General features: G+C 19.2%; 6 protein-coding genes across 6 annotated transcripts; 3 read left to right on the top strand and 3 right to left on the bottom strand.

Annotated features, from left to right (window-relative positions):
- Positions 1 to 1,105: 1,105 nt before the first annotated feature.
- On the bottom strand, positions 1,106 to 2,471 carry SRAE_2000425300 (Transcription factor HNF-4 homolog; the record flags this gene model as incomplete). Its single annotated transcript, XM_024643100.1, has 3 exons — positions 1,106 to 2,115; positions 2,157 to 2,296; positions 2,344 to 2,471. 3 exons carry the CDS (start codon positions 2,469 to 2,471, stop codon positions 1,106 to 1,108), a joined length of 1,278 nt encoding a protein of 425 aa, XP_024508804.1.
- A 1,853-nt stretch (positions 2,472 to 4,324) lies between these two features.
- On the top strand, positions 4,325 to 5,424 carry SRAE_2000425200 (R3H-associated N-terminal domain-containing protein; the record flags this gene model as incomplete). Its single annotated transcript, XM_024643099.1, has 4 exons — positions 4,325 to 4,392; positions 4,446 to 4,669; positions 4,722 to 5,246; positions 5,297 to 5,424. The coding sequence occupies 4 exons, from the start codon at positions 4,325 to 4,327 to the stop codon at positions 5,422 to 5,424; spliced, it is 945 nt and encodes a 314-aa protein (XP_024508803.1).
- A 4,652-nt stretch (positions 5,425 to 10,076) lies between these two features.
- Positions 10,077 to 11,428, top strand: SRAE_2000425100 (E3 ubiquitin-protein ligase CBL-B; the record flags this gene model as incomplete). The annotated part of the gene is made up of 2 exons (XM_024643098.1): positions 10,077 to 10,430; positions 10,472 to 11,428. 2 exons carry the CDS (start codon positions 10,077 to 10,079, stop codon positions 11,426 to 11,428), a joined length of 1,311 nt encoding a protein of 436 aa, XP_024508802.1.
- A 366-nt stretch (positions 11,429 to 11,794) lies between these two features.
- Positions 11,795 to 12,652, top strand: SRAE_2000425000 (Transthyretin-like family-containing protein; the record flags this gene model as incomplete). The annotated part of the gene is made up of 2 exons (XM_024643097.1): positions 11,795 to 11,954; positions 12,315 to 12,652. 2 exons carry the CDS (start codon positions 11,795 to 11,797, stop codon positions 12,650 to 12,652), a joined length of 498 nt encoding a protein of 165 aa, XP_024508801.1.
- Positions 12,653 to 12,710: 58 nt separating this feature from the next.
- SRAE_2000424900 (Domain of unknown function DB domain-containing protein) lies at positions 12,711 to 13,081 on the bottom strand (the record flags this gene model as incomplete). Its single annotated transcript, XM_024643095.1, has 2 exons — positions 12,711 to 12,980; positions 13,040 to 13,081. The coding sequence occupies 2 exons, from the start codon at positions 13,079 to 13,081 to the stop codon at positions 12,711 to 12,713; spliced, it is 312 nt and encodes a 103-aa protein (XP_024508800.1).
- A 1,247-nt stretch (positions 13,082 to 14,328) lies between these two features.
- On the bottom strand, positions 14,329 to 15,572 carry SRAE_2000424800 (Transmembrane protein 164; the record flags this gene model as incomplete). Its single annotated transcript, XM_024643094.1, has 4 exons — positions 14,329 to 14,565; positions 14,630 to 15,242; positions 15,298 to 15,404; positions 15,468 to 15,572. 4 exons carry the CDS (start codon positions 15,570 to 15,572, stop codon positions 14,329 to 14,331), a joined length of 1,062 nt encoding a protein of 353 aa, XP_024508799.1.
- Positions 15,573 to 17,434: the final 1,862 nt, after the last annotated feature.

Here is a 17,434-nt window from a genome sequence, read left to right as displayed (position 1 = left end):
TTATAAGGAAGTTTTATAGTTAAAATGTATGCATATAGTAAATTTTAAGTTAGTATAAATCAGTGCAATTATACCTATAAATAATTTTATTTTAGAAATTCTTGTTTTCCATACATTTAATTATCTTGTTTCTTTGTTAATTAATAGATCATTTCATCAAATTGTTATAAAACTAAATTTTTTTGATTAAATTAATTTTCAAATTATAACTTAATGTTATAATTCCTTTCAATGTTAAAAAAATTAAAATACCTTTCTTTTTTACAATTGCTTCCTATAATTATTATCTTTTTTTTTAAAGAAAAAGAAGATAAAATTTTGCTTTGTTTTAAATTTAAAAATATAAATAAATTCAATGTTTGATAGTATTTCAAATCATTAATTTTATCAATTCCATTATTATTTTAAAGAAAATTCCAATATGTTTGATAATGTTTACTACAAAATGAGACAAAAAATGTGTGCTGATTTATTTTTCTTTACTGTCCTACCAAGTGACAGCCTCAATATTATCTAATAAACTTCATTTTTGGTATATTTTTAAGTCTTGATTAATATTTATTTATTTCACTTATCAAATATTTTTAAACCACTGTTAAATTTATATTTGAACTATTTTGACATTTTTTTTGGTGAAGAAAATTTTTGTGCCTAACATTTATTTGTAATTCGTCATTGAAAAGTTGAAATCTTGAAAAAAAAAAAGAATTTTTTTGTTAAATAGATAAAATATTTTTAAATATTGTATAAATATTAAAATTGAGAAGATTTTTATTAGAATTTAATAAAGAAATTTTGATTTGGTATTTAATATCTAATTGAAAATGAGCACGAAGTTTAAAAATTTGTTGTTTTATAAGAAATTTATTCAAATTCTTAAAGAAAAAAAACTATTTATGTCTAAATTTGTTATTATAACTCTTTTTAGATTTTTATCTTTTATTTGAAATTTTAAAATTAGACTATATTTAATTTGTTTAATAAAAGGATTATTAAAAAAGATAAATTTTTTTTTAAAAATAAATAAATTAATATAGTTTATTTTAATTAAAAACAGATAATAACTAAATTATTATAACAACAAAAGTCATAAAAAATATATTTTTTAATTACTAATAAAAAGTTTTTTTGGTTTTTTTCTTCTAACATTCTCAATTCTGGTGTGAGCCATATCAATTAACAAACTAAGTTCTTTAAGTTTTTCTCCATAACGAACAATTGTTTCGACAAACATCACAATTTCCATGTACCGTTTTACTCCTTCTATTGTTCCTAATTCATTTTGAAGATAATTTATAAGCACATTAGAATAAAAAGTTTTGTTATATTCTAGTAAATTTTTAGTATATTCTGAAATACCATTTATTAGACAGGAACAAATAACTATAGTTTTAAGTAGGCAAAATTCTTCATTTTTAAGTTTAACTCTAAAAAATGGTTCAACCGACTTTCTAAATACTTCTTCCTCTAAAGGATAACTTTTTTTATGAATTTTTAATGGTTCTAATCCATCTGGAAAATAAACACTTTTTTTGTTTTTTACAAAAGAATAGTATGCAAATCCAGCCAAACATAAAGCTGGTCCAATCATTTTTACAATAGCTTTTTGATCATAATGTGGTATTTTTGAAAAAAAATCTAGTGTTTTAATATAATCAACAATTAAATATTCATCTAATATAAACCATGGTTTGTGATTTATCATTCGTTTTTTTCTAAAATGCACATCATCTTTTGAAAGTTCAAGAATATGTTTTTCAATTGGTTCCATCATAGGTTTTGGCCAGTCTGTTGGAATGAGGTATTTCTCAGCATCACTAAGTTTACTATATTGTTTAAGGTAATTATCAAGATCATATTTAAATAGTTCAAAACCATTATATTCACTTTCACGCAATAATTTAAATTTATACTCAATATATGTCAAATTTTGAAGACATTTTGAAATAATAGTTTGAACTTCTGAGATTTTATAATTATCAAAATTTAAATATGAACAGGCGGAGTAATCATCCTTAACAATATCATTATTAATGTGAGATTTTTTATCTTCGTTATACTTTTTTAAAAGATCAAAAATTTGTCCTTCTGTCATATTATTTGGGAATTGTATTGCTAAAATGAAAAATTATATGATAAATTATTTTTAAATTTACCCATAGGATTCATTCCACAACTTAAACATTTTTCAAATCGACATTTTTTACAATTTAAGCGATTTTCATTAATGCAATTGGTATTAAATTTACAAACATAATCTTTATTGGCTAAAATACTTCGTCTAAAAAAAGTTTTACTAAAAATAGCATAAAAATTAAAAAAAAATAAAAATAAATAACATACCATCCATTACAAGAAATGACATCATAATGATAACAACTTGTATTTCTTCCACAAATAACACAAATTTTAGGAATAGTTATCCATTTTTCATTTTCATTTTTATTTTTTTTTACTTGAGATAAGATCATTAACTATAAAAAAAAAATTTTTAATTAAATAATAAATAAAAATTTTATAATAAAAAAAATTAATTCATTTGATAAATATTTAATATCAATATTGATGAATTTAATATAATATCTATAATTAGAAATTAGAAATTAGAAAAAAAAAAGTAGTTAAATATTTCTTTACTAATATAATTAATTTTCATAATATTCGATTGTCCAATAACCAAATCATTAAACAAAATAAGATTAAAAAGTCGGAAATAATATAAAAATAATTTAGATAACATTTTAAAAATTCTTTAAATACAATCAAAGCAAGAATATACATATTTCGTTAGAACAAATTTTAATGTCTAATCACAAAACTGTATATAGTAAAATGATAAGAATAGTCTATAAAGCAAAAAAAAAAAATGATGTTTCAATATGTTCTTTCAAAGATTAATTATATAAACAAAATCTACTCAGCTTCTAAACAATTTATACAAAATTTTGTATTATTAAAGTATTAAAAAAAGTAAGTATATGTTATGGAGCAATGAAGCATAGTAAAATTCAGACAAGTTTTTATGATTAGTCATCAAAGTTTTTAGTTAAAATAAATTATATAAATTTTTCTTTTGTAAATTGAAATCAAATAGTTTAATAAAAATTATTTTTTCTTTGAACAATTCAATCGATTGTGTAAATTTTATATTTATAGTAATTTGATTTGTGTTTAAACTTCCGCACTAACGGATTTATATACTTAATGATACATTTCAAAAGCTTTTAAGTACAAAATTTATAACGAAAAAAAATTAAAAATATGATAGTAAAATAATTGATAACTATTTTACTGATCTATTAAAACTATTAAATACTCAGTGCAACATTTTACAAATTTAAAATATTCACTTATCAACCTACCTACAAAATATAGTACTTAAATAAGCATATATACAATCAAATAAATAATTTTTTTTTTCCAACAATTTTTAGCAAAACAAATATAAAATAACATTTAAAAAAACCGATCAAAGGTCATATCATCAAACATTATAATTTTTTAATTATCATATATTTGATCAAATCATACGACTCAAAAAAAACAAATAATACATGTCAACAAGTTAATTTATTGTTGATTTTTTAAAAATATAACTTGCAAAATTATAATAACAAATACAATATTATCATAGAATGTAGCTTTCTTATTTATATTTATTTTCAATGATATTTTCAATTTAAATAAATAATTATATTAATTGATGCTAAAAATATAATTTATGTTTTCATTTTCAATTTATTTTATTTTGTTGATATAATAAATATTAAACAAAGAATATTTTTTTTTTTATTTTAATGTGATTTTATTATAGTTTATATATATATATTTTTTTTCAAATAAAGCTAACTTTATTTAACTGCCTTTTATTATATAGGTTTTTAAACAAATTTATAAAAAAAATATTTGATAATGTATAAGTATATCAATAAAAGATCCCATTTATTTGAAGTTTTTAAATATATTTAAATAGATAAAATATATAAAGTATACTGATTTCAAAATATTTCCTATATTATAGATGAAATAATCACAGTGACCAGATGGTAATTCTCAGATAGGTATATATTAGATAGGTAATTCTTTACAAATATACCATTAATATTGAAATATATTTTATTATATTAACTTTCTTATATCACAAAATACCCAAATTATAAGTAACATTTTTCCAATATTTTTAATAAATAATATATATATATATATATATTTGTTTGTCCATCAGTCAATAATAATCCATAAAATTAAATTTATTTTTCAGTGATACGCTGTTTACTTTTTCATATTTGTTTTTTTTCTTGTTTCCATTTATCAAAAAATAATTATGGTACATAAACGTAAGGATGAAACATTTAAATTAATTAAAGTTGAGGAGGAAGATAATTATGCTGAGTAAGATAAAAATTTATATAATAATATTTTATTATCATAAAAAATATTTTTAGTTACTTATTTAGTGATAGTGAAGAAACACAAGATATCACTGAAGAAGATCGTGAATTTAGAAAGCAACTTCTTGCTGCTGTTTTAAAAACACCTACTAATCGTCAAAAAAAAAGTTATAATAGAGCTGTCAAAAATTTTATTGGAGATAATGTTGAGTTAGGAACAGATGGAGTTAAAATTAATAATCAAATGGGATCTAAGAAATGGAGACGGGTGAATAATGGTATTCAAAAGATTATGAATATATAATAATTTAATATTTCATTTTTTTTTAGCTAGTATGATGGTATCATTAACTAAGGAAGATGATATCATTCTTGATGGATCTGATATTGTTCCTTCTGTTGTCACTGCATTTTCGCAACTTTTTTTAGATTCTGATAAAATGAAAACTTGGATGAAATTCGATGCTAAATCTGAAGAAGAACAAAGAGAAATTCTTGAAGCTCTTAAAATGCATCGTTATGGTAAAAGTCTTTTGGAGGAGGAAGGATTTATTGAAATAACTAATGATGATGTTGGCATTGACACTTCATCTGATGAATATGAAATCCCTATTAATGTAGAGGGAAATAATCCTGTTTACCAGGCAGTTAATTGTTTTGGTCGCATTGATAAAAAACTTCGAAATTCTCTTGATAAACCAAACATTCCATATGATTTTATTGAACAATTTGATGAAAAAATTCGTAATACATTTACACAAAATCCTAATGCTGAAATTTTGGAGCCAATGTATGCTTCAGAATTTCGAAAATATGCCCGTGCAATTGCACAATACAACTTTCTTGAATGCCTAAGTTAGTTTTTTCATGATTAATCATTTTTTTTTTTGAAAAATATATTTTAGCTGTTGCTGATGGTGAAAAAAGAATGATTCATATAAGCAATAAAAAAACATTTTACATACCTCCATACACTCCTCTAGGAAATTATTTAATGATGCGTTCATCTAAACATACTAGAACACAACATTGAAAATAATAATTTAAAGTGTGAATTAAAGAGTTCTAGGAATTTTAATCAATATATTTTTATATGTTAAAAATTCTATGTATTAAAAATTTTTATTTCTACTAATGAATAAAAATTATTAATTGTGTTGTCATTAGATAACACTTGTTTTAATTTATTATTGTTTAATAATATATCAAAATTTTTTGTTATATTGATCTGCTTTTAGAATACTTTCAAAAAACTATCATTATTAAAGAATGTAGAAATGAAAATTAATTCTTTTAGTAAAAATAATAATAAAATGTTACAGTAAAATTTTTGAAATTTTTAACATTAAGATAATTTTGTTAAATATATTTATATTGTACAAGTATTATTAAATATTGCTTACAGTTTTTAGAACTGATAGATTAACAAAATGGAGAAAGCACCCTTCAAAATGATAACATGTGACTATGATTAAGTGTACGGAAGTATTTAATATTAGATAACATAATTTCCGATTCATGTTCCCTTAAACGTTTTATGCAATAAAATCACATGATCAACATGACCGGAATCAAATGATAATAAATTATAGTTTTCCAATAAAATTTTATATACAAATAAAATATGTGAAATTCTTGTTAATAGATTAATATTACCTCATCTTTTGTTTCCTATAAAAATAGAAAATTGGACAAACTTTTTAAATCATAATTTATATAAAACATTTAAAAAAAATTTTATACACAAAACTTGTTATATATCAGATAAATGATACTTGTGGCAATTTAATATTTTTGTATTTTTAAGAAATGTAAAAATATTCTCCAATGAATAATCGTTTAATGTAACAAGATATACAATAATTGAAAAACAATATATTGCTTAAATATTCAATTTAATATTTTGATAAAAAAAATAATAATACATTTTTTTATTATAACAAATGAAATTTAATTAATATATTTATTTTTATAAAAAAAAAATATTTATTATTCAATGAAAAATTTTCAAATATTCTTTATTTTCAAAAAAAAAAAACTTTACTCGCGCAAGTGTATATAATTCTTTTAATCACATATGCGTTAGAAATGATTTTAAACAAAAATGATATAAGCAATATTAAAAGTTAAAATGCTTAAATATATTCTTTTGAGGAATTGAAGAATAATTTGTATATACATTTTAAAAAGTTTTCTTATACTTCCAACTATACACATTTCATCATGTGAATTTAAAAAGAAAAGTTATTTTATTCTTTAATAATTATACTGTAAAAAAATACTTTTTTTCAATTTCTTCTTAGCGACAATTTAAAAAAGTTCCAAATGTTTAACTTTGTTAACAAAAAATAGTGATAAAAAAAGATTTTTTATAATATTTCTAGTAAAAATAATTCTTTTATAAAATTTCCAAAAAAAAAACTACGAAATTTATTTAGAAAATATTATTCATATTTTCTTCCTTATGATCAAAAAAGTTTGTATTACTTTTGATTGATATTAATATTTTATTTGAATAAATATAATTGTCTTTTCCAATAATAAATTTTTTTTTTTCAATTATTATTATAATATAAATTTATAACAAGTTGCTAAGTGTTTTTAATAAAAATATTTTTATAAACTTTAAATAAAAATAAATACAAAATATAAACTTTAAAAGTTAAAGATTATTCTTATATTACTCAAGTCACAAGATAAATATTGACAAAGTTTCTGAAGATCTAATTATAAAAATGGAATAATTTTTGATCAATTTTAAACCTTTAAAAAAGTAAAAAAAAAAAAAATTTTATTTAAGAAAAATGTCTTTGGTGAAATGTATTGTGAACAATTTTATCATCATAAAGTTAAAATTTAAATAGAAATGAATTGATATACTTGATAATATTAAACATTGGTTACATCTAATTTAAAGATAAAAATAAAAGCAAATGGCTTTTTAAAAATATTCACTGATTAATTTTTTTTATAAAATATAACTTAAAAATATTTTTTTAATTTCCAATAAATAATAAATTTAAAAAATACCATAACAGCAAAGTTTTTCACTTCTTCAAACTTCTTTACTTAAAATAAAAACATGTTCTTAAAAATATTTTAAGGATATACATATTATCATATTTTGAGTTTTATAAGTTTTATAGAAATGATAATATGTTTAAACAATTTTTCACAAATAAAAAGTAGTTTTAAATTATTCTTTTTATTTAAAAATTCTTTTTTAAATTATAAAAGTCAAGTTTTTTTTTTTTAAATATTCTCCGCTCTTGTTTCTAATTTCAATTGCCCATAACTTTTTAAATATTAATTTTATTATATTTATAACTTTATTACAAATTCATTATTTTTAAAGGACTATTAAATGAGTGTAATTTTGTTTTAAAATTTTGAAATATTTTTATTATTTTGAAACTCAACAACTTAAATTGAAATCAAATTTATATATATATTATTATTTTAACTATAATATTTCAACTAAAAGTTAATATAATATTTAATATATTAGAATTAGAAAATAAATTATCTTATTAGAATTTGTAGCTTTATTAATTATTAACAAAAATTATTCATTTATATTAATAATAATTTAGTGAAATTTAAACAATCATACAATAATAATTACCCTAATAAATTATTTCATTTAATTTTAAATTATATAAAAAAAATATGATAACATGAGAAATAAATAAATAAATAATTATTAATAATAATAATATTATTATTATGAGAATTGAAATTTTTGTAAAATACAATAAATTATTAACAAAAAGTACATATGTTAGAGTGGGTAAAAATATTTTCGTGTTAATATGTGTATTAAAATTTTTCATAAAAAAAATGTCAAAGTAAAGGAGTATCCTATATGATAAATGATAACATCTGTAAAGATATTATTTTATTTAACTAATATTATATTGATATTTCAATTTAACTTTTTATAATACTTTTTTCTTTCTATTATTAATGTTATAATAATTCATTTTATTAATTGTAATGACAATAGTTTTAGAGTATATAATTTATTGTCATTCTAAAACATTTCTATAAAATATTTAAAGGCTTTTTTTTAAATATTCTAATATTTCTTATTTCTATTATTTTATCAAATATTAAATCTTTATTGATAAATGTTCTTGAAAAAAACGTGTTGTTAATGAGATTATACTATAGTATTATTTACATGTTTAATATATATGTTAATTTGTATGACTACTAAAAAAGGAAACATTTGTTATGTAAAATAAGAATTCATTGAAAACTTTACTCGTTTTTATAATGGAGTTAGTTTAATTTATCCAAAGGGTTAGAAATTTAGGAAGAAAAAAAAAACATCATCTTCATTAAATTTATACTTTCATTTTTAATTTCTATCATATTACAGTGGATTGAAAAAAATAATAATAATAATTTAGTTTTTCTTTGTAAATAAAAATACTGAACTTTTATTACAACTAACATGATAAAAATATACATATGTGATGTCATCAATATAATATAATACCACATTAACAATCACTGAAATATAAAACTCTTATCCTTAATAATATACCTCACTTCTTTTAGTATTTATAAAAACATCTTACTATTTCATAAAGAACACTTATTTTTTTTTTTTTTCTAAATGTACAACATTGTTGGAAAAATACTCTTTGACAGAGATAATTTTAAAATACAATTATTTATATAAAATGTTTTATGTATATATACACATCCTATCAATAGATATTTATTAATTCAGATTTTTATATTAATATATTATATATCTTTTAATAAAAAGTCATTAAAGATAAAATAAATCCACTGTATTATATGTATATATATCTTTGATTGATATGTACAATTGTTGTATCTTTTGCCAAGAAACTCTCAACACATATATTACTAATAACAATAACAACAAACTACATCTATTAATTTTCTGCCAACAACCACATTAATTTGAACTATTAATAAAACTAATAATTTTGACTTTTTACGCATCACACTTTCCACAAAACACTTGATGATTAATACTTCTTAAAATGTATCATTTTTAATGTAACTGGCTATATATATTACTAAACATGCCGATTGTTTTCATTATGCACGTTATATATATATATTTTTTTTTCTTCTATCTCTCTCTTTTTAGATAGTTAAATATATATAGCATTTTTAACCATAAATTGTTATCAAATTTATATTTTCTTCTTGTAGCATGAGTAACTTATAATATTTAACTTTGTATATATATATATAGTAAGAACTATGGTATACCTTCTTATTATTTTTATTTTAACAATATAAACGATTAAAATATATATATATATATATTTATAATTTTCTTATATATATTTATAAAATATACCTATTCAAAATTATAAAATTACAATTGATAAGAAAATTTTGAACATAATCTCTTCCATATTTTATTACTAATCTTATATTTAATAGTAATGATAACCTTTAGCTATTATTATTTTTCTCAAGACATTATATTATTACACACCCATTCAAGAGATAATAATGAGACAACAAATATATTATTATTTGTTTCATTGTCTTTAAATGTCTAATTATGTAGACATAAAAAATTTTTTTTTTTTTTCATTAATTATATTATCAATTATTTTATTTTTAGATTTATTTATATTTCATAATAATATTATTTTTTTTATTTATTTAATTTTTTTTTCTTTCTAAATGGCAGGATTATCTAATTTTTTCAAACGTTTACAATCATTATTTGAGGATGATATCACATTAAATGGGAATGATTCAAGTATGTATTATATAAAATTTTCTTCATTGGAACATCCTGCAGTTCCTAAGGATGATTATAAAAAATATACTAATACATATAATTTAATGAATATTGTTCTAAGATATTGTCAAAGACCAAAGCTAAATTTAATAAAATCTCCACCAAATATTTTAGAAATTATTCCTAATATACATATTCATTTAAATTTAATTATTAAAAATGATCCATATATATATTCATCAAATGGATATTTTCGTATATTTATAGGAAATTTGGAGGCAAAATGTTTAAAAGTAAGTTTTTTTTTTAATTTTAATTTTACTTTTTTTTTTAGGTTATTAGGTTATTTAAAGAAAATAAAGATTCAATATATGATAAAGCATCTTTAGCTAGATTAAAATTAACTAAACATATTTTAACTTTTTCTCATATGTACTATGAATTAATTGCTCTCTCTCCTGAGGGTAGTTTTGATATTGATTATAGAATAACAAAATTAGATGCTGATGGATTTTGGAAAGAAAATTTTAAAGATAAAACTATTGTTTCATGGGATGAATTTCAACCTATCCTTAAAAATATTCATTATTTTGAGGAAAATTGTGAAGAATCTAATTGTTTAAAAAAAACTATGGATTTAACATCAAGTAATTATATATCAAAATTTGAATTTGATGTTTTTACAAGACTATTTCAACCATGGTCAAATTTATTAGATAATTGGAGAGTTTTGGCACTTAAACATCCTGCATATGGAAGTTTTTTAACATATGATCAAGTTAGATTAATTTTATCCAATTATATCTCAAAACCTGGTAGTTATATGTTTAGATTAAGTTGTACACAATTAGGTAATTGGGCTATTGGTTATGTTGCCCCTAATAAAAATATTTATCAAACTATTCCTACAAATAAATCACTTATACAAGCATTAGTTGATGGGTATCGAGAAGGATATTATTGTTTTCCAAATGGTCAAAATGATAATCCTGACCTTGAAAAAGAATTAAATTCATTTACTCAAGGAAAGACTGTTCATGTGACAGAGGAAGAATTTGAAATGTATTGTTCTATTGGTAGTACTTTTGAAATATGTAAAATTTGTGATGAAAATGAGAAAGACCTTCGAATTGAACCTTGTGGTCATTTAATTTGTAAGACATGTTTAAGTAGTTGGCAAAGAAATATTATTGGTGGAAAAAATTGTCCCTTCTGTAGATGTGAAATCAGAGGAGCTGAGGATGTTAAAATTAAAAAGTTTCAAAATAGTAGTGGAAAGATAGTAAAGTGATGAGTAAGCAATTGTTCTTTGTGATAAAAAAAAATGACGAGTATTTTAATAATAATATTAATATAAAAATATGTTTAAAAAATTTAAGGGTTTTTTTCTTCAACAAATAGTTTAACACACATTATTCAATTATTTATATTTATGTAAAAAAATTAAACTATAATAAATTTTATCATACAAAGCATTATATCACATTTTAGTATTATATATATATTTAATGATATTAAAGATTTATTTTTTTTCCTAATTGTAAATTATAATATTGTAATAATAAATTATGAAGGTAATAATAATAAAAATAATAAAATAGAAATTGATCTTAAATAATCAAAAGAACAAAGGATACATTAATCTTTCTTACATATTATGGTAAAATTTATATTACTACTTTATGTTTTATTTCATAGTGGAGAAGCTATATTTTCATTTTTAGATAAAAAGTGGGAAGTTAATGTTACAGGAAAATTACTTTGTAATGGAAAAGGTGTAGAGAATGCTGTTATCGAAATATTTGATTTTCCACTTTGTAAGATAAAAATTACTAATAATAAAATGTACTTTATCATGGAAAGAAGGGATAAATTTTAAGATACATTTAAAATAATATATATTATAATTAAGATTATAGATATAAAATTTTGGCATTTTATTGTAAAATTGTTAGTAGTTTAATTATTAGATAATTATTTTTAGGATACTATACTTTGATTTATTTACTAGTATCTTATATAAAACTTATAATAGTTTATATTTGTTTAGATAAAGCAAATTTAGAATATTTTTTACTTATAGTATAAATATAGGTGGCCACTTCAATTAACTCACTTAAACTTTATTTGACTAATAAATATATTTTGCTATATATAAAAAAAATTTTTTTTTTCAGTGGGTAATAATGTTATGTTAGATAGAAGAATATCCAATAAAAATGGAGATTTTAAAATGTTTGGTAATATTGATAAGTTTCTTTCACCTAAACTATATATAAATATTTATGATCATTGTAACGTTAAAAATACATTTTGTTATAATATAAGAAGAATAAATCTATCAATTAAAAAAAGTATTGTTGGGAAAAATAAATATGAAAAAATGTGGAAACTTGGTACAATTGATTTAAATAAACATAGATTTAATAAAAAAAGTTTACAATTTAAAAGTGAAGAACATTGTGATTCAATTTTTCAAACTATCCATCAAAATACAAATCATTTAATAGTATAAACAATTTTTATTAAATTGTATTTATAAATATTACCAAAAATAAATTATGATTATTATTTTATTTCTCTTGATCTATTGCGGTAAATATTTGGTGGTGCTCCAAATGAACACGGAAACATTTTCTAATTTGATCCATAAATGCTAAACAAAATAATTCAGCTACATTATTTCTTGGTGGACCTTTGTTTGCTGTACAATATGGAAGACAAACTTGTGGTACACCACTTTTTGCACAACATTTTGAATGATCATGTTTATTTGCAGCACATGTCCATAATTGTTCTAATGTTTTTCCTTTGTCTTTACAATCTTTAACAACTTGTATTATCTAAAAAAACAAAAAAAAATATTAAATTAAAAAATTAATTTATAAAAAATATAAATTACTCTTTCTCTAGAATAAAAATTAAAATCACAATATTCTTTCATACAAAATTTATCTGCATCTTTAAAAAAAGCACAACAATCTTTAAGTTTTTGTCTGGCAGTTTTCTTTCCTTCAACTAGGTAAAAAGATAATATAGTAAAAATAAAAAAATATAATAAATTTTTCATTATAAAATTTATAGTAGGAAAAGAAGACTGACATCCAGTAACATTTTCCACACCATTATATGAACAATTACGGATATAATATTTTCTTTACATACAAAATTTCATACTAGAATCCGGCTGATTTTTATTTTAAACAATAGTCTATATTTATTGATAATAAAGTGACATATTAAAGAAAAAGTTACATTTCCTTAAATTATATCCTGTTTCAACTATAATTGTTATGATAATTTAATTTTCAATATTTGATATATACACAAAAATACACATATATCTATATCATTTTTATTTATTTTAAATGAATAAAGAAAGAAATCAAATTTACTGATTATGAAACTTGATTTCTTTATAAAGATAGCTTTATTATCTTTTCTTTTATATAAAAATAGTACTACTTTAAAAAAAAAATATTTTTGTATTCAATTTTTCATTGTTTTTTTTTTTAAATTATAATAATAAAATTTGATTTTTTACATTAATCTTTTAAACCATTTTTAATATTTTTATTTGGTCGTTTTTTTTTTTCTATTACTAGTATATATATTTGTATTAAATAAAAAAAAATTATATATAATAATAAATAAAAATTCATCAATTAATAAAATTATATAATTATTAAACATTTCTATAAAAAGGTTTCTTATATTTGTAAACGGATAACAATGAAAACTTATTATATTATATAATAAAAAAATTTAACAATTATTTATAAAAAATTGTTATTGTTAAAATTAACTAAATGTTATTTATATTTTTCCTTTTTTACTTGTAAAAATAATGTTTCAAATTTTTTATTATTAAGAAAAGAAGTTTTAAGAAAAATATTATCTACATTTTATAAAATAAAATTAATATTATTTATAATTGTAAAAAATAATTATTATTAATGATAGATTAAAAGTCTAAAGTATGATAAATTAAAGTAAGATGTAACTTGATTTCATGAAAATATTTATTACATTAATTAATATTATTATAAATTAAATAAAATTGTAGTTTGTTTCTTTTATTACATATTTAATAACGAAATATACAAAATAAATAAAAATTGTATTTTAATTAATATTTAAGTAATTTTTTTATATACTTTTATATTATTATTTATCATAAAAAGATTTTTATTACTCAATTTTAGTGTGTTTTTCAGATGATTCATCATTATTTCTAAAATTATTCTTATTTTTAAAATTATAATTTTTAATAAAATTAATAATTATCATTGAAATATAGCAATAAATTTTTGAAACTAATGGTACTGCAATAGCTTGATGAGTAAAAGCAATAATTCTCCATCCTCGACTAGCAAATGGATCCGACACACCAGGACATATTATACAATTCAAATTTACTTTAGTTATCTAAAAAAAAAAGATATATATATATATATATAGTTTTATATTGTATATATAGAAAAAATCTTACCAAACCAATAATTTGAAGTACAAATAGATGATATAATGCTAATATAGAATAACCTAAAATAGCCCAATTAAATTCAAATAATGTTTCTTGAGTAAATGGTTCACCAAGATAAAATAAATAAAATGGTATAAGTAGTATGAATAAGTGTTGGGCAAAATAAATAAATTGTTCTCCGTGAAGATTCCTCGTATTAAGAATAGGAAATAAAATTGCTATTAATGCTCCTGCTAATGTATATGTATGAATTCTAAATATCCATTTTGTAAAACTATTATTTGTGGGAAATACTAATAAATATAGTTGTATAATTGTTGTTAGGTGACAAGGATTAAGAAGAAAAATTGCTGTACCACTAATTAATTTAAATGCTAATTCTCCACCAAATATTAAACAATATAATGTTATAATTGTTGAATGTAATGATAATCTCCAATTTCCTAAATTTGAAACCACTGTCCCTGGAATAATTAAAGGATATTCCATTAATGGTGTACTATATTCAGATGAAGTTGTTGATATAGAAATGGGAGAAAAATCTAACTTGTCAATCATTTCTATATCATTCATTATGAAAGGATCCATTGGTGTTGGAGTTGGGGAATACATATAAAACCTAAATATAAAAATTTTTAAAAAATATTATTATATTTAAAAATTGAATAACAAACTCGTTATTTCTTTGTTTCTTGATATTTTTAATACTATATTTAATTCCTGAAATAGCTATCCATCCAAAAAAAACTGTCTCTATTAATCTTTGCCATATTGAAATATACTAAAAAAAAATAAATTAATAAATTTTAATAATATTTTTAAAATTTTATAAATAAAAACATACATTAACACACTCATCACCTCCATTTCCATCAAGATGAAAATCAACACCACCAATAATAAATCTATATAAATGTCCCCACAAAGTAGTAGAAACTGTTTTTTCCATTTATTTATCTTATTGTTACTACTATTTTGGTATTTTTAAAACTTCATTATATATAAACAAAATATTTCTAAAAAAAATATTTTTTTCAAAATTCTTTGAAATAAAACATTTTAAATGATAAATCAAAACAGTAAAAAAAAAATACTATAAATAATAAAATAAAAAAAAAGTTTTAACTTAGTAAAATTTTTTTCATGTTTTTTTTTTATAATAAACAAATATAAATTATTTATCTTAGAATTTCACTATAAAAAAATTAAAAAAAAAATTATTTTTTTTAAAATAAAGTAATAAAATTATTTCCTTTAAAAACATACAAATAGTAAATGTAAGTAAATAATGTTTCAATAAAAAGAATATTATCATATTTTTAGAGAGTGTGTAGCAAAAAGGCAAAATTTATATAAAAGGGTAGAAGGAAAGAGGACTTTATCTTTAAAAATTATGTTAACTTTTATTCCTATGTATCATTTATGTTATAAATATGATTAACTACTAAAAGTTTAGTGTATACATTTATATATTTTGTAATTATTACCTAAATAGTATATATATATATATATAAAATATATATTAAATATTCTTTTGATAATTATTTCTTGTGAAGGTAAATATATTATAGCTTATAAACATCTTATTTTTAGAATAAATCTTTTTAATTTTTAAATTTATCACACAGACATTTCACATATAAAATGAATTAATTATTTACTTATTTAAAGATAAAATTTATTTTTTGAAAACCTTTTATAAAATTTATGATATAAATATACTTTATTTTATAAAAAAGATTTTATATCTTTAAATTCTTGACTGACATCTTATAAACGTTTGTATATCATGGATGAAAGATAAACATTTTAGTAAAAATAAGTGTACCAATAAAGTTTTTCTTATTTATGTAAAGAATAACAATATTTATTGTATAATAATATAAAAAGAGTAAAATAAACTACGTTTGGGACGAGATTCGAACTCGCGCGGGCAAAGCCCAACGGCTTAGCAGGCCGGCCCCTTAACCACTCGGGCACCCAAACACAAGGAATGGAATTTTTAGTTTCTATATTTTAATAAAAAACATTTAAAAATATGTACAATAGTGGTTAAAATTTAAACATCACTTTAAACCAATCATGAGTTATTTATAAAAAAAAAATTGTAAATGAAAAGATAATTAGTATGTTAATTAAAAACTATACAACAGCTTTTATTTTTATTAAAACTTAAGAAATAACATAGATGCAATGAAATACTTAACTATATAATGGCATTTAAAAATAACAAATAAAAATACTTCTTGATAAACATATCTCTTTTATATTACTATGTCTCTTTTAACAAAAAATAAATCGCTTAATGACCGAATGATAATTTATTTTAAAAAAATATATAATTATATATAAAAACAATTTTAAGATTCATTATACTAACCATATGAAAAAAATAAAGTTATGATTAAATATATTATATAAAACAAAACAAATTTATATAATAATGTTTTTTTTTAAATTATATTTTAATTAATATAATTAGCCTACAACTATACTTAAATAAGGTACTATTATTCAAAAAAAATATAATTTTGAGCAGCATATAAATGTTTTTAATTTTAATAATAAAAAAACATATCAATGGATGATAAAAAGTTTTTATTTTTTTTAATATAACGTTTATGGTAAAAACAAAAAAAAAATTTTTTTTTATTTCAAAAGAATGAAAACACTTTTATTAGACAAAGAAAAATAAATAAGAAAAATACAATTTTGTCAAAAGGCAAACTTTTAGTTAAAATTTTTTTTTATTATTATATTTTCATTAAAAGATAAATATAATCTAGAATGAAGAATTGATATTAATTAAAA

This window comes from Strongyloides ratti, assembly GCF_001040885.1.
Source record: "Strongyloides ratti genome assembly S_ratti_ED321, chromosome : 2".
NCBI classification, from domain to species: Eukaryota; Metazoa; Nematoda; class Chromadorea; order Rhabditida; family Strongyloididae; genus Strongyloides; species Strongyloides ratti.
This window is presented reverse-complemented; position numbering and strand designations above follow the sequence as displayed.